The 26,964-nt window shown below is 39.0% G+C and overlaps 1 protein-coding gene across 1 annotated transcript; it reads right to left on the reverse strand.

Annotated features, from left to right (window-relative positions):
• Positions 1 to 2,266: 2,266 nt before the first annotated feature.
• On the reverse strand, positions 2,267 to 26,964 carry LOC142150551 (extracellular calcium-sensing receptor-like). The gene is made up of 7 exons (XM_075205749.1): positions 26,876 to 26,964; positions 23,993 to 24,284; positions 18,572 to 18,971; positions 18,141 to 18,478; positions 11,167 to 11,394; positions 5,158 to 5,281; positions 2,267 to 3,168 (listed from the first exon to the last, which is right to left on the reverse strand). The coding sequence occupies exons 1-7, from the start codon at positions 26,962 to 26,964 to the stop codon at positions 2,267 to 2,269; spliced, it is 2,373 nt and encodes a 790-aa protein (XP_075061850.1).

Consider the following 26,964-nt stretch of genomic DNA (forward strand, 5'->3'; position numbering starts at 1 on the left):
ACACACATACACACTATAATCATAACCTGTCACACACACATACTATAGTTATACTGTTACACACATACACACTATAATTATAAAGGTCATTCTTTGGATATTTTTTTGGGGGGTTATTTTTTTGGTAATTTGTATTCATTGTCATTCAGAGCTTGATTTATATATTTTTTAACTTTGTCGATCCCATTTTTATTGGCGCCTGTCAGTAAATTCTGTGTTATTTTTTGTTACACTATAATCATACCCTGTCACAATAGATAGATACCCTGTCACACAAATAAATAGATACCCTGTCACACAAATAAATAGATACCCTGTCACACAAATAAATAGATACCCTATCACACAAATAAATAGATACCCTGTCACACAAATAAATAGATACCCTGTCACACATATAGATCCCCAGTCACACATATAGCTCCCCTGTCACACATATAGCTCCCCTGTCACACATATAGCTCCCCTGTCCACATATAGCTCCCCTGTCCACATATAGCTTCCCTGTCACACATATAGCTCCCCTGTCACACATATAGCTCCCCTGTCACACATATAGCTCCCCTGTCACACATATAGCTTCCCTGTCCACATATTGCTCCCCTGTCCACATATAGCTTCCCTGTCACACATATAGCTTCCCTGTCACACATATAGCTCCCCTGTCACACATATAGCTCCCCTGTCACACATATAGCTCCCCTGTCCACATATATCTCCCCTGTCACACATATAGCTCCCCTGTCACACATATAGATCCCCTGTCACACATATAGATCCCCTGTCACACATATAGCTCCCCTGTCACACATATAGCTCCCCTGTCCACATATAGCTCCCCTGTCACACAAACTACCCCCTCCCTCTTACCTTGTGCGCTCCGCAGCGCGCTGTACAGTCTCTCCTAACACATGGGACGGCACCTATCACATGGTGCTCGTCCCATGTGACATCTCCAGAGCCATTCATAGAAGAGAGGGGAGGAGCGACCACACCAGGAAGTAAGTGTAGTGCCGACCCCACTGCTCAGCACACAGACTGTCATGCTGAATTCTGGCATGACAGTCTGTGTGCTGAGCGATGGGGCCGGCCAGCTAGCAACCGGCCCATCTGGCCATCGGCCCTTCTGGCATTTGCCAGAAGTGCCAGATGGCCAGTCCGGCCCTGTCTATAATACTGTTAACCATTGGTCTGTCAAGTAAGATGGTAGTTTGTAACTATACATAGAAGTTATTCAAGACTCAATAAAACACACAGTCATCTAGATAGACTTACATACCTCCAGGTAAAACTTGTCATAAAGCACCTGAAACTGGCTTAATTTAAAAATAAATCCTAGTATTATGAACATCAATATGTTACTAAGTTTAGTATTACTATCATAAAAGCAGAGAAAAGATTACAAGAAAACCCTAAAGAATCATCTAGTGTTACTCATGTTAACCAGTTGTCTCTGAGTCTCTGCTGTGATGACAATATATAAGTAATATGTTATGCTGTTGGTTTTCTATATTGCTATATACACCATATTTATTTAGTTTTATTCTGTTTAGAGCTGTTGATCTTACCTTCATCAACATCATCATCATCATCAATAATTGACTTTATAGCACTGGCATATTCTGTAGGGCTTTACAATTGAGAGCAAACACAGTAATAAAATAACACAGACAGAGAGGTAAGTGGGCCCTGCTCGCAAGCTTACAATCTATAGGACAATGGCAATCTAATACATGAGGTTAAGTGCTACATATTGCATGTTGATCTAGCCAAAATGCAAAGTTAAAAAGTGCTTATTGGGCTATATGATTCAGCAATGCAGGTCAAAGGGTTGTTGTGTTGCGTGAATTGTGTAAAGGGTGGTAATAGGGTATCTTATGGAGGTTAAGAGGGTAGTTGAGGAATTTGATAAGCTTGTCTCAAAATGTGGGTTTTCAGAAAATGCTTGCAAGTTTGAAGACTAGCGGAAAGTCTTTTATTTGCAAGGGAAAGAATTCCACAATGTGGGTGCAGCCCGATATAAGCCCTGTAACCGAGAATGGGATCCGGTAATAAGTGTGTATGAGAAATGCAAATCTTGTACTGAATAGTGGTGTTGAGATATTTTGAGACAAATGAAGAGATGTATATTGGTGCACTTAATCTTTATTTTTTATTTTGAAATGTCGGCAGTTCTGATCTGGTCTAAGCAATATGCTGAAACATTTAGGATGTTAGCATTTCATATTTATTGATCTTTATTCTGTGTAGAACTGTTGATCTTATCTTAATTTTTATTTTTCATAATGAGATTTCGACAATTCTTATCTGGTCTGAACACTATGATGAAACATTTAGGAAGAAACATGCAGATCACCAGAGCCCAACTGGATGCCAAGATGGCAAAGATTTCCATTGCTACAGTGTATTTTCCTTGAGCACTGAGGGAGGCTGGGATAAAAGCCAACCAGACACTGAGGAAGGCCAACATGCTAAAAGTAAATAACTGGGCCTCATTAAACCTGTCAGGAAGTCTCCGACCCAGGAAGGCTACAATGAAACTAATGGTGGCCAGAAGAAAGAGATAACCTAGCATGGTCCAGAATGCAATCGGTGATCCCTCATTGCACTCAACAATGATAACTTCAGGATTAGTTTTGGTGTTATATTGTGGGAATGGAGAAGCTACCAACAACCAAGTGATGCACACGATGAATTGTAAAAAGAAACTGATAAAAACAATCATGTAGGACACTTGGGGTGAAGTCCATATCCTCAGATTGCTGCCTGGATTAGTGGCCATAAAAGCAAACACCACCATGATAGTCTTGGCCAAAATACTTGAGACACACAAAGTGAAGGCCAGGCCAAATAATACCTGACGCAGGAGACATTTCTGGTGGTCGGGGTAACCTATAAATACTAAAGAGCACAAGAAGCAGAGACTCAGTGACATCAGTAGAAGACAACTTAGAGAGTAATTATTGGCTCTCACTATAGGTGTTTGTCTATAAAAGATGAAAAGATGCAAAATAAGAACTGGAATAAGTGAGGATATTATGCTGGTTGTAGTTAAAGTTCTTCCCAAAACATCATCATAGGACAGAAACTCCACAGATTTTGGGAGACATCTAGATTTCCCAGGATTTGGCCACTGATCCCAAGGACACCGTATGCAGTTAATTGAATCTGCAAGATAGACAATATATGGTAAAGTTACATATGTACAATAATCTGTTTAATGAAGTTGAAGGAAGACAGTGGTTTAATAGTTTATAATATCAATTTCGTACACCTATTGAAACTATAAGGAAAAAAGTTATGTTACCCAATGTTTTATGTTCACGTTATAAAGTTATGTCTACTGTGCAAATTTAAATAAATTATTTTAGTCAAACATTTTGCTCCAGAACTTTTTTAAATGGAAAATAAATAAATCAGATATGCTAAGAATAACTTCAGAGTATTTTCCTACTGCCCGTTTGCCTGCTCTCTGTCCTATTGTTAGTTCTTTCCACACTTAGCCCTATTATAAATATCCCGTTTACACTAGCCACAGCTCCATGCTACTTCATTGTGAGAGGATGATCACACCTCAATAACAGTGACAACAGAGCGGTGGTGGTTAAGGATAAGGAATATAAACACAAGAGGCAAAACAATGTCAACTCTACTGAACTCTAGCTGTCTGCCGATTTCACCAGACAGCTATACTGACACCTAAAAGCTGTATTATATAAATTAATCCCTTCATCTATTCACATGGAACAAAAAGGAGAACAGTGTCAATCTGTTCCCAACAACAATTCAGGTGATAAGGAATGAATAGAATGTGTGGGTATTTAGCCATCTCTACTTAATATATGGAATGTCTAAAAGAGTGAATTGGGATGGATCTGTGACATTAACAGTTATTTTGTGCTATGCACAAATGCCCTGCACCATGTGTAAGAAAATGATGATATTAATGATGATGATGATGTTAATGATGATGATGATGTTAATGATGATGATGATCGAAATGTTCTCAAACACTCAGGAAATATTTAATGCACGGATGAGTATCATGGTAATGTTTTTTATTCCTTATTGAAGTTACATTTTTGACACAACACATCAACATTTGCAAGTATATATATGGAAAAAAATCATATTTTAACAGGTTTGATGTATGGACTGTATCTTGTAGAGGTGCATTTGACACCACAATTTTCCTACATTAGTTTAGCAAGAACCTCACATCACTATCATGCTATTGGAGGACCCTGCTATTTCCAATGTGTAACTCTCAGCCATTGTCACACAATATTGACAGGTAATTGCCTCCCAAAGATCAGCATGACCTTCTCCTGAAAACAACTGCAATGCAGTTAGTAATCAGAAGATCGGAATGCAGGGTGTTCTACCTATGATCATTTTAAGATAGGATACATGTGGACCAAAAGGAAATAGTAAAATATAGCAAAAAATGGATCAGGCCACAGTCAAAATCACCATAAAATCAGCAAGCGATTGACAGATTATCTGATTAAGAAATGTAGAAAAGGGTTCACAGCAATGCCCACCATTCACAGTACACAAATCTCATAGATCTTTAAAATATTTTATTTTATGTTTATCCAAATCACTTGGGGTGAAGAAGCTATGGATTCTTTTTAATGTCAGATCCAACATGTGTCTGACACTGATCAAGCTTAAAGTTTTGTTGGTAGTGTAGCAATAAACATATTTTAAATAACTGGTTGGCACCCATGTTCTGTCTCTATTGCAGGGCATTACTGAATACTGATGCAAATGAAAATGTTGAGTAATTAATACAACTCCCTTTTACCAACTATTCAGATTTTGTAATTTGCACTGAAAAAAAGTCAAGCCACACTTGGTTGTTATAGGCAACACCACTTTTTTCTTCTTTTTAATCAGATACAAAAATGCCTCCCTATGTGTGTAAACAAGAACACCAGATAAAGCAGCATAATTATTCTGCTTCACACTATTTAAAATATAGTACATGAACCTTAATATGCAGAAAGGTTTCTTTGTGAATCTAACACAATTTTGGTGAATGTATTTGCATCTGCTTTTTATATAGATTATCTACCATACCATTCAGCTTTAGGATTTTTCAGTTTCAATGTCTTTACCGCTTCTGGGTAAATCAGAATGTCTTTGACTTACCTGTCTGGTTAGTTATTTCTCCTTGTTGACATTGGACACAATCGAAGCAGCAGACAGGTTGTCCTGTTCTGGCAGCTTTCCTGAATCCTGGAGGACAACTATCACTGCAGACCGAGCGAGGTATCTGGGGATAATATGTATTCTTACTATGAATATCCTTTAAAAAAATAAAATGTCACTGTGTATGTCTAGTAGAAACAAAGAATACTCAAAATCAGGGATGACTCTTTAGTGCTATCTGCTGGACTACAGGATAATTGTTTGCTTAACCATGGATAACAGAAGCACTATAAACATATTAGTTATAATTTAGCACTATATTAACACTAAAACATTTTCATTAACAACATTTGAGAGTTATATGGGGTCAGATTATATTGCGGCATATGTTAGAAGTATCCACCACACTCGACTTGGATCATCTAATGACAGTGCATTGTTAGGAATGAGACAGAGGTGGACATACTGTATATCCTTTACAGACAGAATGACACAGTACCCTATGCTTTATGTGGGCCCATCAGGACTGTCATGTATAGTATGGTCTTTTCCTTGAACCTAATTATTTTGTACTCAATCAGTAGAAGCCGTTTTTGAGTCTCTAGACCTTTTGTTTGACGATCTAGCAAAGAATACCTAAGCTGAGACCCTCTTATGCTCTCTGTGGCACAGGATTTGTGGACGAATGTTGTTCGGGTTTCAGTGTTGGGGTACACACTGTAGCTGGAATGGTTTGGCTTTAAGTAGTCAGTTTAGATTGATGTTGTCCAAACAAATAAACAACTTCTTCATCATCATCATCACCATTTATTTATATAGTGCCACTGATTCCGTAGCGCTGTACAGAGAATTCATTCACATCAGTCCCTGCCCCATTGGAGCTTACAGTCTAAATACCCTAACATACACAGACACACACGGAGAGAGACTAGGGTCAATTTTCTTAGCAGCCAATTAACCTACTAGTATGTTTTTGGACTGTGGGAGGAAACCGGAGCACCCGGAGGAATCTACAAACACAGGGAGAACATACAAACTCCACACAGATAAGGTCATGGTTGGGAATAAAACTCATGACCCCAGCGCTGTGAGGCAGAAGTGCTAACCACTAAGCCACCGTGCTTCTTGATCCAGTATCCAGCTACAGAAACCCTGGCTTTATGCTGTTGATTATTAAAATTGATTGGTGAAAACAGGATAGAAAACAGGTACAGGAGTTTTAAGCTATGTTTCCTGTGGATGATGACTTTCAAGAACTTATGCATACAGTAGCATTTAGCTTACCTGTCAAGGAAAGACAGAGGAGATAAAACTTTGACTTATGTCTAAACTATGGAAAGAAGATTTACCTTGCCACTTTATTTCCTTAGAAAGCAGGAAAGGTGGAAGATATATAATTTTTTTCCTGATACCTTTCTACTTTTCCCTTAGTCATTGGTAATAGTAATCCAGGTTTGGCTAGGCATAGCCCCAGCATTGATTGGAAATTGAGTGAGATTGTCATGTGGAGTAAAATTATCTTTCTCTTTGCCCATCCTTCATGCTGTTACGTGTCTTGAAAATATTACAGAACCTTATTCTGAGTTTTCTGATGATATCCTTAAAAAAAAGCTGTAGACAAATCACCCCTTTAAAAGAAGTTTGACTGTGCCATTGAGGTAATTCCCAGTTCGGTAGTGTTTACTCCCTCTCAGCAACTGAATCTAAGGCCATGAGAGGAATATATTATGAAAAGTTTGGAAAAGGGATTTACTAGACCCTCCACATCACATGCAGAAGTTGGGTTCTTTTTTTAGATAGATGGAGGATTATGCCGGCATTGATTACAGAGATCTTATTAAAAAATTAAGATTAAAAATGAAAAGCCTCTGATTTCTGAATTGTTTGATCAGTTTAAAGGCAATCATGTCTTTTTCAAAGATCGACTAAAGGGGTACAAATAATCTCATTCAGAACAGAGTTGGAGAAAAATGAAAATATGCTTTTTATACTTGTATTGATGTCAGATCTGACACAAAAACGATGCATTAAAAAGTGTTTATTGATATGTCATAAAAACAAAATAAAACAAATTAGTCAATGTAAGGCAGGGAACATGGAGCAAACATATACAGGGAGACCGTGCCAGACAAAATTGAGAAAAGGTAATACTGCTATAAATGCCGGAGTATATAGAAATCACAACAAATTGTAAGCACTAATGTATTAGCTCACATCATGGCAAAAGTATCTAGGGTGCAGGCAGATATAGGAGTCCATGAGCAAAGTGACAAGACCAGGGAATCTGCCAAGAAGCAGGTTCTAATCACAAAACCAACTTGGACCAGAACTGCGAACAAACCAGTCTGAAGCAATCTCCTGGCAGACTGAACACAATGGTCTGGCATGGAGGGTAAGAGTCAGCCAGAATAGATAGTGGGCAGTGGCGCACGCAGGGGGGGTTTCTGGGTCTCCAGAAACCCCCCCCTCCGCTAAAAAGTTCCCTACATGTCGGTACTGTAGTATACAGCAGCCGCGGCGCTGTCTAAGAAGCGTCCGCGGCGGTGCTGTATTGTAAACCCCCCCCTCACAAATCCTACGTGCGCTCCTGGTGGGCCTGAGTCATTAAGGAAATAAAGGCAAAAAATGGAGTAAATGTTTTCCAGGACAAACCATGTTACAATTGGCTAAATTAGAAAATAATAAACAAGCTGCAAAAGACAAACTCCAAAAGTTTTTTAAGTATATAAATGTCAAAATGATTAAAAGGGACAATATAGGATCCCTAAGAAGTTAGATGGGTGGATTGATTAATGATAATAAGAAAAAATAAGTGGTATTACACACTTTCTTTTCTTCAGTATTTATTAGAGAGAAACAAATGGTAGGAATAATGCATAAAAATGGAAATGCAACCGTAACATTAATTAATACTTGGTTAACAGAAGAAGAAGTCCAAAGGTGACTGAATAAAATTAAGATAAATTAAGTTCCAGGTCCGGAATGCACACCCAAGGGTTCTTATGGAGCTAAACTCAGAAATAGCTAGACCGCATTTATTAATTTTCATAGATTTAATTTCATCTGGTTCGGTAAGAAGGGATTGGTGAATAGCAGATTTGGTGCCATTGTTTAAAAAGGGAATGAGATCACAACCAGGTAATTATAGACCTGTAAGCCTGACATCGATAGTGGGGAAACTACTGGAAGGTATATTAAGGGATACTATTCAGGATTGCTTGGTACGCTATAAGATTATTAGTAGGAATCAGCATGGATTTGTGAGGGATAGGTCATGTCAAACTAATTTAATTACTTTCTACAAGGAAGTTAGTGGGAACTTAGACCATGGTAATACAGCTGATGCGGTCTACTTAGATTTAACAAAGGCCTTTGATACAATGCCATACAAGAGGTTGGTTTATAGAATAAGGGAACTGGATCTAGGAAACAACATTTGTACTTGGGTCAAAAACTGGTTGGAGAATAAGGAACAGAGAGTTGTGATAAATGGAACATTTTCTAATTGGTCAAAGGTTTTAAGTGGAGTACCTCAAGGTTCTGTGCTGGGGCCACTCCTTTTTAATATATTTATTAATAACCTCAGTGATGGTTTAGAGATAGTTTAAATGTTTCCAAATGACACCAAACTTTGTAAAATAATAAAATCAGAGCAAGATGTAGTTTCTCTACAGAGGGATTTAAATAAACTGAACGATTGGGCGGCCAAACAAAATATGAGGTTTAACATAGATAAATGTAAGGTTATGTATTTAGGGATCAAAAACAAGCACACAATCTATAAATTAAATGGGTATAATTTAGGGGAATCTATAATGGAAAATTATTTGGGAGTGCACGTAAACAGTAGACTTATACAATAGTGCTCAATGTCAAGCAGCAGCTGCAAGGGCAAATAAAGTAATGGCAAGCATAAAAAGGGGCAAGGGAAGACAGTGTAATTGTGTCACTGTATAAATCGTTGGTAAGACCTCATCTTGAATAAGGAGTACAGTTCTGGGCACCACTCTTTAAAAAAGATATTTTGGAACTAGAAAGGGTTCATAGAAGGGCGACAAAATTGATAAAGGTTATGGAGTTACGGGCCTGAGTCATTCAGGAGAGCTGTCATTTTGCACCTCGGCAAAACCTTGGTGCATTGTAGGGTGAGGTAAATTTAAAATATGGGGACAGATTATATAGTTGGGACAGGGCATGTCCTAGATCAACTTTAAATTTCAGTGTAAAAATTTAACTTTTGTGCAAAATAATAAACTAATTTGCACCCCTTGCATTGTAACATGATTTGTCCCAGATAACATTTTTTGCCTTACTTTCTTTAATGACTCAGACCCTTTAAGTTTAGAAAAGAGGCATCTAAGAAGGATATGATTACTATGCACAAATACATTAAGGGTTTATACAGAGAAATTTCTTTAAAACTATTTACTCCAAGGACTGTAAATAGGACATGCTGTCAGCCCCTAAGTTTAGAGGAAAAGCAATTTCACAACCAGCAAATTAAGGGGTTCTTGACAGTAAGGGCAGTCAATATATGGAATTCACTGCCAGGGAAGGATGTGATGGCAGATTCAATTGATATGTTTAAGAAAGGATTAGACAAAATTTAAGTAGAAAAGGGTATCCAGGGTTACGACCGGTAATTAAAATGAAGGACAGTAGTGAATCCAGGAAGAAAATGGACTGCAATATTGGGTCAGGAGAGATTTTGCCCGATTGAAACAGATTGGCGGCTGCATTATTTTCAAATATAAGAGAGGGATCGCAGGAGATCCAAAATGGGTTGAACTTGATGGACTGGTGTCTTTTTTTTCATCAACTATGTTACTATGTTATGTTACAATGCAAGGGGTGCAAATTAGTTTATTATTTTGCACATAAGTTAAATACTGGCTTTTTTCATGTAGCACACAAATACTTGATAGCTTTAGTTTTTCACTGTAATTTAAAGTTGATCTAGGACATGCCCTTCCCCAAATATAAATCTTCCCCCACATTGTAAATTTACCACCCCCTCCAATGCAACATGCCCAGGTACAAAGTTACTCCTTTTTATGCTTTGCTCTTCTTAATGTTTCAGGCCCAGTTTGTTATTTTACTAATGAGATTTCTAGAAACATTCTATTTGTAGATTTGTATATTTTCATGATATTCTTATTTTTACTCCTGTGTCTGAGCACTGTAGACACGATAAGATTAGTTTGCAAATGTTGAGAGAAAATCAGCAATTTGCTCAACTGGCTCAGTTTACTATAAAGAAATTTACTTTTCTAGGTATAATATTTTCCCAGATCAGGTTTACCATGGATCCTCTGAAAGTAAAAGCAGTCATTGACTGTGCCCTGCCTACTAATCTCCAAGATTTACAGTTTTCAATATTTTTATATTATATATAATATCTATATATATATATATATATATATATATATATATATATATTCCTAAGAATTGACTGTAACGAGCGGTGGGCATATATATGCACCCCACCACAATCCTCCTCATCCTTCAACAGCTGCTCTGTTGCCATGCATTCCTTATAGCAGCTTAGATCACAGAGATTGCTATACCCTCACTTTGGACCCATGCTACTGTTTGAACTGTTACCCACACAGAGCCCTGAATTGCACTCAGGACAGTCTTTGGAGACTACAGTGCAGACATAGTACTTGTGTGCATATCCGCATTTCCCGCTCCTTTTTCTGTATCACATTTTTAGTGTCTGCTATATATTTAATGCAAGGCTTGGTTCCAGGGTACACCTATAATACTACATGTCTAAGACCTTGGGGCAACCAAGTACTGATGAACATCTATCAGTCTAAGGATAAAGTGGCTGATAAAGGTGGAGATAATAACTTGCCTTGTTCTTAAGGTTAATTCCATAGATTTGACATCTGACAGCTGCTTTATTTATATGCATTAAGTGCCATTCAAATATAAGATTAGGAGAGAAACATATGATGAAGATAACAAGTGTAAAAAATGAACCAGTTTCAATTGGAGTCTCACCTGTTGATCTCCTTTAGGCCACAGCAACAGACTTGAGTTAATGGTCAGAGCTTGATCAGGAAATGCTGCTGTACTATAATTGCCAATCTGAATTTGCTTTACAGTCCCTTCTTGATTTAGTTGCCAGTTAACAATGCTAAAGACAGCAGGCGGGTCTCCATTCTTATCAAAGTAAATATAATTACCAGTATTTAGCCTGAGTCTGATATTCCTGATATAGTAGTTGAGCTGTGAAGAGCGGGAGAAGAAAATCATTTATTGAAAGTAGCAGAAGAATAAATTAATCTACGTAATGTTACACAACTGATGCCTTCTGTTCTGCAATATTGATTACAGCGAAATAGATCAACATAAGAAGTTAAGAAAAGGTTCACAATCATTTAAACATTTAAAAATTCTGCTAAGAAAGCCAAAATATGTTTCCCATTATATTATTTTCCAGTAAATGAGGCACCAGGAACATATTTTTAAACTATGCACCTGGAAAATATATCTAGTATTCAAGTACATGTTTAAAAATGGTGGATTCATACTCTCTACCAGTTGCCATTTGTGAAACTGGAAAAACAACATACCATAATCTCAGTTCCTTAGAATGAGAAAAAATTACATTGCTAAAGTAAAAGCCACAAAACTATCAAATTTCCTAAAGAACATATTTTGAGAAAGCGTTTTTTAAGAATCCATTCTGCATGGAACATTAAATAAAGCGTTGCAGATAGAAATTAAAACTCTATTACAGTATTTACAAGAATGATCATTAGTTGAAAATATTCTTAAAGCTCATTGGAATATTTTATTGAAGAACCCAATTTTGGGTGCACATTTACCTAGGAAACCCCAGATGATACATTAGAGAACAAACCACAAAAACAATAATAGTTCCAATCCTAGGCTAAAAGCAATGAAGGGAATGATATCTACACTTCAAGCTACAGAATAGTCTCATATAATGTCAGTTATCCATGTCAACATTGTAATAGAAATGGACAAAAAAACTAATAAATTAAATATGGCTATGATAATACATAGTACAGTGTAAAAATTAATATTACCTGTAACTCCACATTTGACATATATATGATCAAAGGTGGATGTAACTTAACATGTAAATGGTAAGACTAAAAGAAAGCTAAAAATCTGAATAAAAGAACATATGCACAACATTAATAATAATATCATTATGCATTCTCTTCCAAGAGATATTAATTTAGCTCATAAAAGCAACCTAGACACGTTCATCTTTAAGGGGATTGAATATAAATCACAGAAACCCACAGGAGACAATAGAGAGCAGGAAATATCCAAAACAAAGACATTTTGAATACAGGAACTCAACTCCTTAGCCCCATTTGGCCTTAATGAGAATGACATTGCATCATTTTCTAAATCAATAATAATGTCATCTTTAGATTTATTTATGACTTGAATTGTGCCACACTTTAACTGTGTATAGCTAGAATTCTGTTACACTGAGTAGTAATTCTGGTACTGTGATATTGGGCCAATTGGTCGTTAATCGTCTGTTTGGCCTGATAATTGGCTGTATACACAGTAGTGTATACCCAGCCTTATAGTCCAGAGAAGAACAAAGGTACAATGACAGGGTGATTGGCTCAAGTCCTGAGTGTTCCCTGTGAAGATGGAATTTAACCCATGTGGTGCTTTTTGTCAGGAAGATGTTGCCTTTCCCTCATGTGTACCTCTGGCCACTTCTGTGGGTAGGTAATGAACCACACAATAACAAACTCTAGCAATTGGTCAGTCCTTGGGAACGAAAGCAAAACTAAAAAGTAATGGCCTCATGTCGGCCCACTGAGGGGAATTGCTTCACACTCGTCTTTGGGTGGAAAAAGATTCTTGTGATGGAGTCACTTCCAGTTCAGGAAGCATCACGAACAAGCTGCTACATATGGGTCCTTGTGACCAGGGCCGGATTAAGGGAATGGAGGCCCCTGGGCTAAGGGGGGCTCCATTTCCCCATGAGGGCCCCCCCCTCGTGATCCAAGCTGCCCCTCTCCCCCCCAGTGATCCGAGCCGCCCCCCCCGGCACTTACCTCCTTCTCCTCCTTCCCCGGCGCGCTGTACACTCTTTACTGAGGAGATCTCGCGAGAGTGAGGCTCACGAGATCTCCTCAGTAAGGAGAATACAGCGCGCCGGGGAAGTACTGCAGGGAAAGTGCTCAGCAGCACTGATCGGGCTGGGGGCGCCCCCGCCCCCCACCGATCAATACTGCTGGTGAGCACTTTCAAGGGCCCCCTGGATGCCATAGGCCCCTGGGCTGTAGCCCAGTTAGCCCTATGGTTAATCGGGCCCTGCTTGTGACAGATAAGCAATTTTTTACTATTTACTCTTGTACAAGTTTTTAACCGCAATTTTTTTTCAATAAAATATACTAATTTGGAGATATTACATATGTCTGCCTGTTTTGGGGCTATGCTTTGTTGTAGGTCTACACATTACTAAATGTCAAATACAAGACTGAATTGTCTTGTCCAATTATAAGACGTTACAGACAACAGCAAAGAAAAGATCTATAGATTTATCCCTTACTGGTTGAGAAGATACAAGGTGGAGTAGCTGCTAGGTTTTCACTTAGAAACACAGAAATTTAGAAGCATAGAATTTGACGGCAGATAAGAACCGCTTGGCCCATCTAGTCTGCCATAGGTTTTTGTTAACCTATGGTAAACTCAAATCCTATTTGGTCATTTAATCTTTGTAAGGATATTCTTATGTCTGTCCCAAGCATGTTTAAATTGCTCTACTGTATTAGCCTCTACCACCTCTGATGAGAGGCTTCCACTTATCCACTACCCTTTCTGTGAAGTAGTTTTTCCTCACATTTCCTCTGAACCTACTTCCCTCCAGTCTCAGTACATGTCCTCGTGTTCCAATACTTCTCTTCCTTTGCAGAATGTTTCCCTCCTGCACCTCGCTAAAACCCTTGATATATTTGAAAGTTTCCACCATGTTCATAGGCGGCCTGGGACGAGGGGCAGGGGGGCATCGGTCCCCCGGGCCGCTCGGTTAGGGCCGGCCGCCCAGCCCCTCTCGACCCCGATGCAATATTTCTGCATAATAACAGGCGCCCGCATCACATGATATGTGATGCGGCCGCGTCAGCGCACAGGCGGCCGCATCACATGACGCGCAATGCGGCCGCTTCATCAAAGACGCGGCTGCATCGCATGTCATGTGATGCGCCCACCTGTGCGCCCCCGGGCTGAAACCTGCCAGCCCGCGCCTGATCATGTACCCCTCGTTCCCTTCACTGCTACAAACTATACATATTAAGATCTTAGAGCCTGATTCATTAAGGATCTTAACTTAAGAATCTTCTTATTTCAGTCTCCTGGACAAAACCATGTTACAATGCAAGGGGTGCAAATTAGGATTCTGTTTTGCACATAAGTTAAATACTGACTGTTTTTTCATGTAGCAAACAAATATCAACTTTAAATTTCAGTGTACAAATAAGCTATCAAGTATTTGTATGCTACATGAAAAAACAGTCAGTATTTAACTTATGTTCAAACCAGAAAACTAATTAGTTAAGATCCTTAATGAATCAGGCCCTTACTCTTTCCATGCAAGTTTTTGCTGTAGGCCATGCCCTATTTTAGTTGTCCTACTTGATATGTTTGTGGATAAATCTATATATATACATATATATATATATATATATATATATATATATATATATATATATATATATATATACAACACAACAAACAGTGCGCACAGCAGAAAATATTCACAAAAAAGTTCACTATCGTGCCAGTTCGTGGTAGATATTAGTTCCACAAGAAATCCAACACCAGCAGATTTTTTTTCTGCGCGTCCTTCCCTTTTTACCACCCGATCTCCACGGGGAAATAGCAAATCCTAGAACATCAAACAAACAGGGGCGCTTCCATGGTGTGTTATCCAAGTTAAAAGATTTATTCAAAAGAATAAAATTGCACGTACCAGATAGTCAAAGGTTTCAAGCATAGGTTACAGTATAGGTCACTTCTAGTCTGCATACACGGACATCATAATCGAAGCGGCTATAACATGTTAACAATCCACAAACACCTCTACGCGTTTCATCTCAAGGACTTCGTCAGGAGGTGTGGTTCTAAGTTCTAAAGCTCACCTATTTCTAGGGTTATCTTAATTGATACGAGATAAACCTTCATTCACTAGTTAGCTTAACTTAACTTATCCTTTAAAATTGATATGTGCATATGTTAAGTTAAGCTAAATCTTTTAACTTGGATAACACACCATGAAAGTGCCCCTGTTTGTTTGATGTTCTATATATATATATATATATATATATATATATATATATGCTGATTCGAATGAAACCAATGCAAGATGGTGCAGTTGGACTCCGGGCAGATATTAATGGGTTTAGGGACCTGGTTGGACATTCTGTTGGTGTACACTGGCCAAAAATTTGACCCACGGAACCTATTCTGAGCCTTCCATTAGATGGATTTGGATGAAAATCTCAAAAGACTTTAATATTCATCATAATATTGTATCCCAGAAGACATGCTAGGGGGTGTAGATCCCAGTCGGTCATTCTGTTGGTGTGCACTGGTCAGAACTTTGACCTGGGGAGCTTGTTCTAACACCTTCACTGGATGGATTTGTTTTGTTTGCATTCAGACACCCCTGCACCGATTGGGATGAAACCATTGCAAGGTGGTCCAGTTTGTGGTTGGCCAGGTTTTAAGGAGTTTTAAGGTTTAAGGGGTTTCCAGGTCGAACCCCCGGTTTGCAGAACTTTAATCTGCTGAGCCTGTTCTGAGCCTTCCAGTGGATGGATTTGGAGCAAAACTTCACAGACTGGCAACACTGGATCCCAAAAGACATACAGGTTGAGGACCTGATCTGACAACCCATTGGTGTAAGCTGGACAGAGCTTTGACCTGGAGAGCCTGTTCTGGGCCTTCCACTGGATGGATTTGGTTTCTTTGCCTGTTTGTGTTATGCATTTGGACACCCCTGTACCGATTGGGATAAAACTAATGGGAGGTGGCCAGTTGGATACTGGCCAGGTTTTGGGAGGTTTTGGGTTTCAGGTCCCGGTCGGACCTCCCATTTCTGTACACTGGGCAGGGAGCCTGTTCTGAGCTTTGCACTGGACGGATTTGGATGAAAACTTCCGATTGGTAACACTGGATCTCAAAAGACCTATCAGGGGATTGTGGTCTCTGTCAGACCTCCCGTTGTTGTCCGTTGGCCATAATTTTTCACCCAGTGAGCCTGTTCTGGTACTTCCACTGGATGAATTTGGATAGCATTTAAAATAAAAACAATAACGACACTGGGCAGACACCTAATAGTGTGTTGGAGGAGCTTCTAGGCTGCTAGCTATTTTTAAAATGTTTGCAGTTACAATCAACTGTCACTCACCGGACCGTGAGTGCCTCTACGCTGGTGCGTGGCTCCTTAGCCTTCCTGCCGGCACCTTTCCTGAACCGCGGCCGTCCGCCATCCTGATGGACTGCGCATGCGCAGCACCCAAGAACTCTTGTGACCTTTGCTTTTAATCCAATTGGTTGATCAGGCAACTCTCCTTATTTAAGGCACCTATGCTCATTACCTCATTGCCTGATCTTGAGTCTCATTCCCTGTGAGTCTCTGAAGGTGTCTCCTGTGTTCTACTAGTGTCTTCAGTTTCTTGTGGATTCCTGTTCTACTCATCGCTGGTCTCCATACCTGCTACAGTCTCCAGTTTCCTGTGGATTCCCTGTGCTACCCCTCGCTGGTTTCCATACCTGCTACAGTCTCCTGTTTCCTGCCTGTGTCCTCAGCTGGACTCTGATTACCGGTTCTACTCACCTGTGGTTCCTACACTCATCTCTGCCGTTCAGCGTCTCTGCAGTCCCTGCATCTTCCTGTGGACAGACTGTTCTACTGAATAGCGGTATGCCTATTTGTTATTGACTTTCCACGTTTACTCTGCATATCAACTAGGACAAGTTTCTCTTCTCGGCAGCGGTATCCATACCCGCTATAGACTGTTATTGTCACGCTGCATATCTGTTTGGAACCAACCGTACTACTCAGTCGTTATATGCATACTTGTGATTGACTATCCGTTATTGGCCTGCATATCTGTGCTGAGCAAGTCTCTACCAAGCAGCGCCACACATACCGTTATAGACTTTGCTGGATACGCTGTATATCTGTTGGGATCAAGGTCCTCTGTGCTCTCAGTGTCTTCATCCTATTATCCTTTGTATGCCTCCACTCATCAACTTGCTGTATGCAGACCACTGACTTCCCCGCTACCTACCTGCACCTGGACAAGTCTTCTCACCATAAGCAGTGGTACAACTTGCTGTACACAGACCACTAACTTCCCCGCTACCTACCTGCACCTGGACAAGTATTCTCACCATAAGCAGTGGTACAACTTGCTGTACGCAGACCACTGACTTCCCCGCTACCTACCTGCACCTGGACAAGTCCTCTCACCATAAGCAGTGGTACAACTTGCTGTACACAGACCACTGACTTCCCCGCTACCTACCTGCACCTGGACAAGTCTTCTCACCATAAGCAGTGGTACAACTTGCTGTACACAGACCACTAACTTCCCTGCTACCTTCCCGCATCTGCTCACGTCCATCCTGATCTCCGTGTTCATATCTGCCTTTCCACAATATCAGCTAGTCACTGACTCATTGACCAAGATAGCTGCAAGTCACTGACTTTCCTATTCTCTATTGGCATTCTCTCTCCATCTGCTGTGATATAGGTTCCGCTAGTCACCCTGCTAACAGAGGACCGTTGTGTTAACTTCACCACTCTGGTAAGCCCAGTCATCTGGTGAATTCCTGGGCAAGACTCCTAGTGCCCGTGACACAACTCATTGTTAACTTAATAACTTGAGGATTTAAACATGAGCAACGCTGGGTACTTCAGCTAGTATATATATAATCCTCATGAATCATAGACATTTTATTACCTGCCATTGTTTCAAATTCCAAATGTCTGAACAAGTTCCATGAGAAAATGGTCCTTCATTCTCCTTGCAACTTTTCAGATCTTCCAAAGCTTTAGCCAAAATAATTACAGATGAATATGTAGAATAAGAATATTTTAAGCTGGTGATGTAGATGGAGCTATTCTTGACATCATCAGAACTTTCTTCTCCTGTGCATTCTTTCACTGGGGTCTTCAAAGTCTCAGTAATGTTTTTCCCATAAAGAAATTTGCAGTTAAAAACTTTCTCCCAATACAAGTTCACCCAGCTCTCCCCCATAGACTTTGAGGGATGTATCTTGCTGAGGAACTGACTTAATCCTGGGACCACATAATTAGTAACTGCTAAACCAAGAGTACCAGATAAAATTGTGAAATAATTTCTTATTGATAATAGAATGGACCTGGACCAACCTATGTTTCCAACAAAAATCCTCCCCATGATGTTCTGTTTCAACATTTCATTCACAATATGAACAAAATCGATGTCAAGAGAGAATACAACGACCACCTTAACTTTTGACTCCTTAATAACCTTGACTATATGTGGAGCATTACGATTTGGTTGACCTAGACGGATATATTCAGTAAAAGCTACACATGCTCCAGCCTTGATTATTGCTTGTTCTATTGGCTGAATTCCCAGAAGACCATAATCATTGTCTACAGCTACAAGACCAATCCAGGTCCAACCAAAGCTCAAAACAAGCTGAGCCAGTCCCACAGACTGCAATTTATCACTTGAAACAGTCCTGAAGAAAGATGGAAACATTTTCTGGTTGCTCAGAAGAGAAACACTTGAATATGGACTGATCTGAAAGTAAATATAAAGAAGGAAATTATATAAGCCATAACATAACATTAAACTCATTTGGACTTATTCACTAAGAGACGTTTCTGCCATTTTTATGCATATCATCCACAAATTAACTCTGTGCATCCTCAGAACCGGACCATATATCTGATTCATCTTCATATGCAAAAGGCACCTACTACAGCTTATGGTTTATGGGAAGCAACGGGGCATGGAAGAGGTGTTCACCTGTAGTTAATGTACGGTAGGGGCATGGCAAACTCGAGCGCACCCAGCCACATCTGAGTCAAGCTCTGGGCATCTCAAAGTTGCTCGTTTGCTGCTGTGTCTCATATGCATGCAATAACATGTGTTTGCAATCATGAGCAACTGTAAAAATGTGTTTTATGTGCAGTAGACATTAACATTAAAAACATGCTATTAAATCTATTTCATGAAAAAAATATAGAATAAAACATCTTTTTTTATCATTAATGCCTATATTATTAACAGGTGACATTAATTCAATAAACTATTTTTTTCTTTGTGAATTTATATTCCACAGAATCGTTGGCTGCATTCTGCAGAGTGTAGCAGAGTAGAGTAGACCTACACCCAAATTCTTCAGTGAACGTATCTTCAGATACACTCCTTGTTAAATTCGGGAGTACGCAGAACTGACTTACAGGCATTTTAATACAAACACATGTTGCGTTCAGTATGCGTGCCTTGATGAAATAGGCCCATTATATGTTATCCTAACATTTGTAAACGTCTATATAAAGGTTTGAGATGGGCTGTCTGTTTTCCTTATAAGTATACTAAGAATATTATTCTTTACTGTAAAGTCATCCTTTCATTTCCCAACATTGCCCTTCCATTTGCCAAGCGATCTACTTAATTTCTCAAATAGCCATTCAGTCTTTTGACCCTTGATACCTCTTTGGCACATTCAAGTCGCTTTTCTACCCACCTGTGCCACTACCACCTTACTTCCTTTAAAGTTCATGACTGCCACCTACTTCAAAGCAAATCAAAAACATTCTACAATATAGTGTTTATTTATATTTATTATTTAGTATCTACATACTGTTTAAATACTTGAGTTTACCGCTTTATCCCAACCTTTCATTTTGTTAGCATGTAGACACCCTGACAACCAAAATTTAATTCAAACTTGACTTGCTTCATAGAAAAAATCCCCTATCTCTCCCAGGGCCAAACAGTGCATTGCACAACTGATATTATTGCAATTATAAACAATTGGGATGTAGTTTATGATGATGCTCCTAACATTAACCATGTTGATGCATTTTACAGCTTAATCTGACATTTTGCTTTGCTGTGTTACTACAAAACCCACCATTGTAATATACTATCAGATCCAGCCTGGCTGGCTCTGTAGTCTAGATGTAAAACTAATTTTGCCTTCTGTCACTATCCTGAATTAGGAACAGACTATTGCTGGCTGCAACTACTTTTCCCCACCACTCCTAGAGTATTGGGCTGACAGTAGACTAGTCCCACACTACAATAAGTCTGTGAAAAAAAAAACCACAACTGTGATTTATTTTAATCTCAGACTTCATACCGCATCAGTTGAGCCAGGATAAGAATCTTAATACTAGGATGGCATAGGCAAACCAAGGGGGGGGGGGGGGGGGGTTCCCTAGTGCCTGGAATCTCTCCTCCCAGGCTGGGGTACTGTATGCTTGAGGTGGTAGGACCCTGCCCCGGGACCAGCCACTTTGCAGATTGTGTGCAGATCGTTTCTGTCTGCACTGTTCACAGCCATCTCTCCCCAACAAGTATTGAAAGCAGCAAGAACAGGTAGGAGAGAGCAGGACAGTCTGTCAACTGTTCTGACACACTCAATCAGGACTTTATTCTGATTGTAGAGACAGTTGAGAGGTATGTCCCGCTTCACACGGCTCTGCTCGAAAAGGGAGATCTGTGTGCCCCTAACAGTAGTGCATGCAGCATTGCTCGTGTATATGATGGGGATAGAAAGAATTGGAGAGCAGCCAACCACTGTCTAAAATTATCGCCACGCCCCGAAGCATGTTGGCCACGCCCACTGGCGGTGTAGCATGGAAACCACTGTCTACAAATCATGCGTTTGCCCCTGGATGGGACTAATATATTCCACTGACAGCCCAATGAACTTCTTATTGTCCCACAGTGCACTATGAGGAGTCAATTTAAGGCTCCAAATTCTAATGATGTCTGATCAAAATACTTTGGGCCTGATTCGTTCTGGAAAGTAAAGCAAACAAAATGAGTATCTTTGCACCTTGGCAAAGCCATTTTGCATTAGTGGGGGAGGAAAATTTAAAATGTGGGCACAGATATATAGCTGGGAAAGGGCCTGTCCTAGATCAACTTTAAATTTCATTCTAAAAATAAAGCTATCAAGTATTTGTGTGCTACATGAAAAAACAGCCAGTATTAAACCTATGTGCAAAATTATAAACTAAATATGCACCCCTTGCATTGTAACATGGTTTTGTGCAGGAGAAAACTTTTTTTTTGCCTTACTTTCCTTAATGAATCAGGCCCGAGATCTTTTATTGCACATTTTTTTTCAAAAGAACATGTTCCAGAAGTCCACAACTACACCTACCAAACATCATTAAAACATTTTATTTTTAAGTGCTGAGTCTTCACTCTTTCTGATCCCACATGTAGAACAAGTTTGGGCAACCTCTTTTGGCTGTTATATAATGAATAATGCATATTAACAATAATTGTCACTAGAGGACTATATAGGTAGTTTCATGTTAAGCCCTTGTCAGTGTATTAGCTGAATTTGGTGGGACAGTCGGTTCCTGGAAAGATATAACATTTGCTCAAACTGTGTATCATAATTTGCAAATAGGAATGAATTACTTAAAATGTTTAACTAAAGCTTTATAACCCCTCTTAGACACCTGGTCCTTAATATTGTTTCTTTGTAAGGACCTCTGATAGCTCTATTGATCTTGGTGTGATTTGTTCCATTGCACTTAAATAATTAAACCCAAACTAGACCAGTATGCACACCAGATTGTATACTGTGGAGATTACTTAGTAGTGGTCATATATGCTCTCAAAATGCGCGCAGAGAATAGTTGCACCAATGAAGCATAATTAGTTGAATATGTTTAGTCAGACACATCTCAAGCACTTGTACCATGCACATCAGATGTAGCATATATGTTCAAATATGCAAATGACAGCATAGAGATTGCATAGAGAAAGTGTAGAGATGCAGCTTGACAGCGTAAGTACTATATGCTAAATTTGCAACAACCTATTTGTAAATAAAATAATTTACAGTGGCCCACCCTTGTCTTCCCCCAATATGTCTCTCCAGGTGTAAGGAGATGCAAATTTCAGATACACACAAATCTATAGATAGATATATGCATACATATTTTTGGTATGCATGTACAGTCTAGAAATAAAACAGGCATAAGTCCAACTCTTAATAAGTCACTGTAATTTATCTAAAGTTTGGTTCGTTCAGGGGTAGGCTGAGCTGGAGGGCAGGGGGCAGGGCCATCTTAACAACATTATGGGCCCCCGGGCAAGGCAGTGCACCGGGGCCCCTACCTATATATATATATATATATATATATATATATTGAGAGAGAGAAAGAGAGAGAGAGATACACATATATATATATATATATATATATATATTCCAATTAAGAGCCCTGCCTATGGGGCCCCCTTGCCCGTGGGGCCCCCGGGCACCTGCCCGTCGTGCCCAATGGAAAAGATGGCCCTGGCAGGGGGGCATCTGCCCCCTGGGCCAGTCCCATAGTGGGCTACCTTGGGCTGGATCACTGGGCCACCTGCATTTTTTCCCTTTAAAATGTTCCTAATAGGCTGCTGAGTCGAGTCTTGCCCCCCGGGCTAAAATTTGCCAGCCCTCCCCTGGGTTCATCATGATTGTTTAGTTGTTTACTAATAATAATCTAGCTTGGTGAACTTTTTTCTATCATGTACCCCCTTATAACGATTAACAAGTATTCCACCGTACAAATTAATCCCACAGTTAATGTGTGCAAATTTATTCCATGTTCCACTAATGTGTTTACATGCAAATTAAATAAAGCATTACAATTATCAGTGGTCAATGTTATTGAATATAATTTGATAGTTTTGCAATGAATGCTCGGTGAAAAGTGGCGGTATGGCATACCACCATATATCAGTGCACTTACAACACTGATCTAAGCAAATATTTATATATTACCCAATTTAATTTACCTTATATGTGTTTTCTTCATAAACACATTAAAGGGTTCGTTTGATTTGTAATTTGACAACCTTTAACCTTTTTAATCTGTGTGAAGTTCGCCTTGACGTACACATTGATCATGATTTTTTTTAAAATAATAAAGAGATCCTAAAGCACTGTGAGATTATGGGTTTGTTCCATAATAACCTATAATTCTAAATGAATGTGTACCACCCGCACAAACCCCATTTTTGTTGTGTTATTTGTTTAATCAGGTTACCTTAGTCTATTGATTTCATTGAAAAAAACAGATAACCATATACACAATACAACAATATGTTAAATATTGTTGCATTGCCGATATATTGGGTGAAAATCTGTAGTTTTAGCGAAAACAAAACTGTATACAGTGACCGGTGGCTCTATGTTGGAATAGAATAATATGCCTAAAATGTGTCCATAGTATCATTAACACAACACTGCTGAAAAAGAAACTGATCTAAATGACATCCATCAAGAAGCGCAGAAACAGAGAACAAGGGGTATATTTACTAAACTGCGGGATTGAAAGAGTGGAGATGTTGCCTATAGATTCTAGCTGTCATTTATTTAGTGCATTCTACAAAATGACAACTGCAATCTGATTGGTTGCTATAGGCAACGCCTCCACTTTTTCAAACTCGCAGTTTAGTAAATATACCCCCAGAATTTCTAGAAGTCTTTTTTACCTGTTGATTATATGTGATTTGCAATTTATTTATAATAGTAGAGATCATTTCATGTTTTTTAAATGCACATTCTTGAAACTTCTCACCTGTGGGTATCTGAAAGTCCCCAAAACATTAGCCAAGATAATTGAGTTTGCGGAAGATGTGGAACCAATCACTGCAGAGAAAGATGATCTAGTATTACACTGGCTGCTGGAGGTGAGTGTGGTGAACTCAGTTAGGAATTGTAAAGCTCCTTGTAGTTCATAATGTGGGACAGCACATGTGTCGTACATCTGGAACCCTAATGTGATATTTGAGAGAATATTGGGATCCTTGTTGATCTCTTCAATGGTGTGTATCAGAGTCTGAAGCTGTTGGTAGAAGTCCAAACTGAACCTTTAGAATAGATGTAAGATTATTTTAGACATTTTACCTTTGTTACTTATCAGTTACATAGTGACATAGTAACATAGTTGATGAGGTTGAAAAAAGTCACCAGTCCATCAAGTTCAACCTATTTGGATCTCCTGCGATCCCTCACTTATATTTGAAATTGATCCAACCGCCAAACTGTTTCAATTGTGAAAATCCCCCCAGACCCAATATTGCAGTCCTATTTTTACCCTATATCCACTACTATCCTTCATTTGATTAACAGCCGTATTCCTGGATACAGCTTTCTGCTAAAAAATTGTCTAACCCTTTCTTAAACATATCTATTGAATCTGCCATCACAACCTTCCCTGGCAGTGAATTTCATATCTTGACTGCCCTTACTGTAAAGAACCCCTTTCTTTGCTGGTTGTGAAATTTCCTCTCCTCTAACCTTAGAGGGTGACAGAGTGTCCTGTGTATAGTCCTTGGGGTAAAAAGTTCCCATGAAAGTTCTCTGCATTGACCCTTGATGTATTTGTACATAGTAATCATATCTCCTCTTAGATGCCTCTTTTCTAAAGTAAACATGCCTAAACTGGCTAACCTTTCCTCATAACTTAATGACTCCATACCCTTTATAAATTTTGTCGCCCTTCTCTGAACACTTTCAAGTTCCAAATTATCGTTTTTATAGAGTGGTGCCCAGATCTGTACTGCATATTCAAGATGAGGTCTTACCAACGATTTATACAGTGGCAAAATTACACTGTCTTCCCTTGCATCTATGCCCCTTTTTATGCATGCCAATACTTTATTTGCCCTTGCAGATGCTGCTTGACATTGAGCACTATTACTAAGTCTACTGTCTGCGATCATTCCCAAATCCTTTTCCATTATAGAATCTCCTAAATTAATTCCATTTAATATATAGATTGCGTTCTTGTTTTTGATCCCTAAATGCATAACCTTACTTTTATCTGTGTTAAACCTCATATTCCATTTTGCCGCCCAATCCTCCAGTTTATTTAAGTCCCTCTGTAGAGAACCTACATCTTTCTCTGATTTTATTACCTTACAGTTATATTACTTAAAATAGTTTGAACAATATATCAACAATGAAAATGTAACTTTTGGACTGAAGGGACATCAGAACTGTCTATGTTTCACTTTGGTTCTTTTGAATCCTTTTCAATTGTCCGCACAGGTACAACTTCTCTAAACTGCCCCTACTAGCTCGTTTAATTATCCCAGACCACAAAATGAAATATTTTTTTTCCACTACGGTGCAAATAGAGACACATGTGCACCACCTTTTTGGATACAACTCCATGTGGAAAACAACACTTTGTGCAAATCAAATTATTATGGTTGCAAATCATTTCAGTGTTAAATTTCAATAGTTTTTCAATTAATAATTCAGGATATTTGAGCTAATTACAAAATATGTGTGTTGGTACATAATTTATAGCAATAAACACTGCTCCTTCTTCAGTTTGTGTTTGTTGTGGTATGGATTTAATTTATATAATCACATCTCATTTAGATTTAGGAACAAATTCAGCTATAGAGAGCAATTTTGCACCTTGGCAAAACCCTGTTGTACTGTGGGTGTAGAAAGTACAGAAGGAACCTCTAAATGTCAATAGAGGACCAGCACTCCCCATCAGCTACTGATACAAAACATGCCTCTCAAACAACAATGCAGAAATGGAAGTTGGTCAATTCATTTATAGGTTCACGTAAATATGGCCTGTCTGGATAACCCCACTCTTTGAAGCACCTGCTGTGAAGCTATACATTGAGCAATGTCCATTTCTGTGTTCGGGTAGATAGAATAAAACGTGTGGACAGATTTAGAATTGGGGGTGGGCACATACTAGCTGAACTGTAAATCCGGTTAGAACTCTAAATTCCAATGTAAAAATAAAGACTTATTTCCTATGTTACTTGCAAATACAGACACTATTTTCCCTGCATGTAAAAACAATTACATTGTTCAGATCCAAATGTGCATTCTGTAACTGGATTTGCTCCTAAGTTTAAACTTAAAACTGTCACAATTTGTATAATGCAAATAACAAAAACTAGGCTATTACACTACAATATTAATTTCAATACCTATTAAGTTGTTATACTACAAAAGGTGTAAAATCTCTGTGTAAACCGAGAAAGCATTACACTATACACATAGCTCACTATAGAGAGTGGTGTGTATGTAGCAGCACAATACCCTGAGCAGCGTAGAAGACTTAGAGACTGGAGAGCGTAGAGAGAGAGGTTTCTTCTTTCATGAAACTACGATAAAAGAAACAGTATAATATAAATCGGTGGGTGTAGTCATATTAACCATTGGTAGGAAAATCCACTAGTCACATATCTAAATGCAACAAGCTGTAGAAGCAGAAGGTGGATACAGATTTCATATGACCAGAAACATTAATATATCTGGATGCTGGCGTATTACAGATCTTAGTTACAGATAAGTGTAGGGGAGCACCTACTGCTCACAGATGACACTTGTATTTTGGATCAGTACCGGACTAACTAACTGAGCTACAGCTTATATACAGTGTCAGATACAAATCATCAGTTATATCAAAAGATTTACTTACATTGTACACAAGGTCTTGGGTGGTCTCACATTGAATGTAAGTTTTTGGTAGATTTTGTCAATGTGAATTCCTAATAAGACTCCTATCAT

Source organism: Mixophyes fleayi, chromosome 4 (assembly GCF_038048845.1).
Source record: "Mixophyes fleayi isolate aMixFle1 chromosome 4, aMixFle1.hap1, whole genome shotgun sequence".
In the NCBI taxonomy this organism is placed as follows: domain Eukaryota; kingdom Metazoa; phylum Chordata; class Amphibia; order Anura; family Limnodynastidae; genus Mixophyes; species Mixophyes fleayi.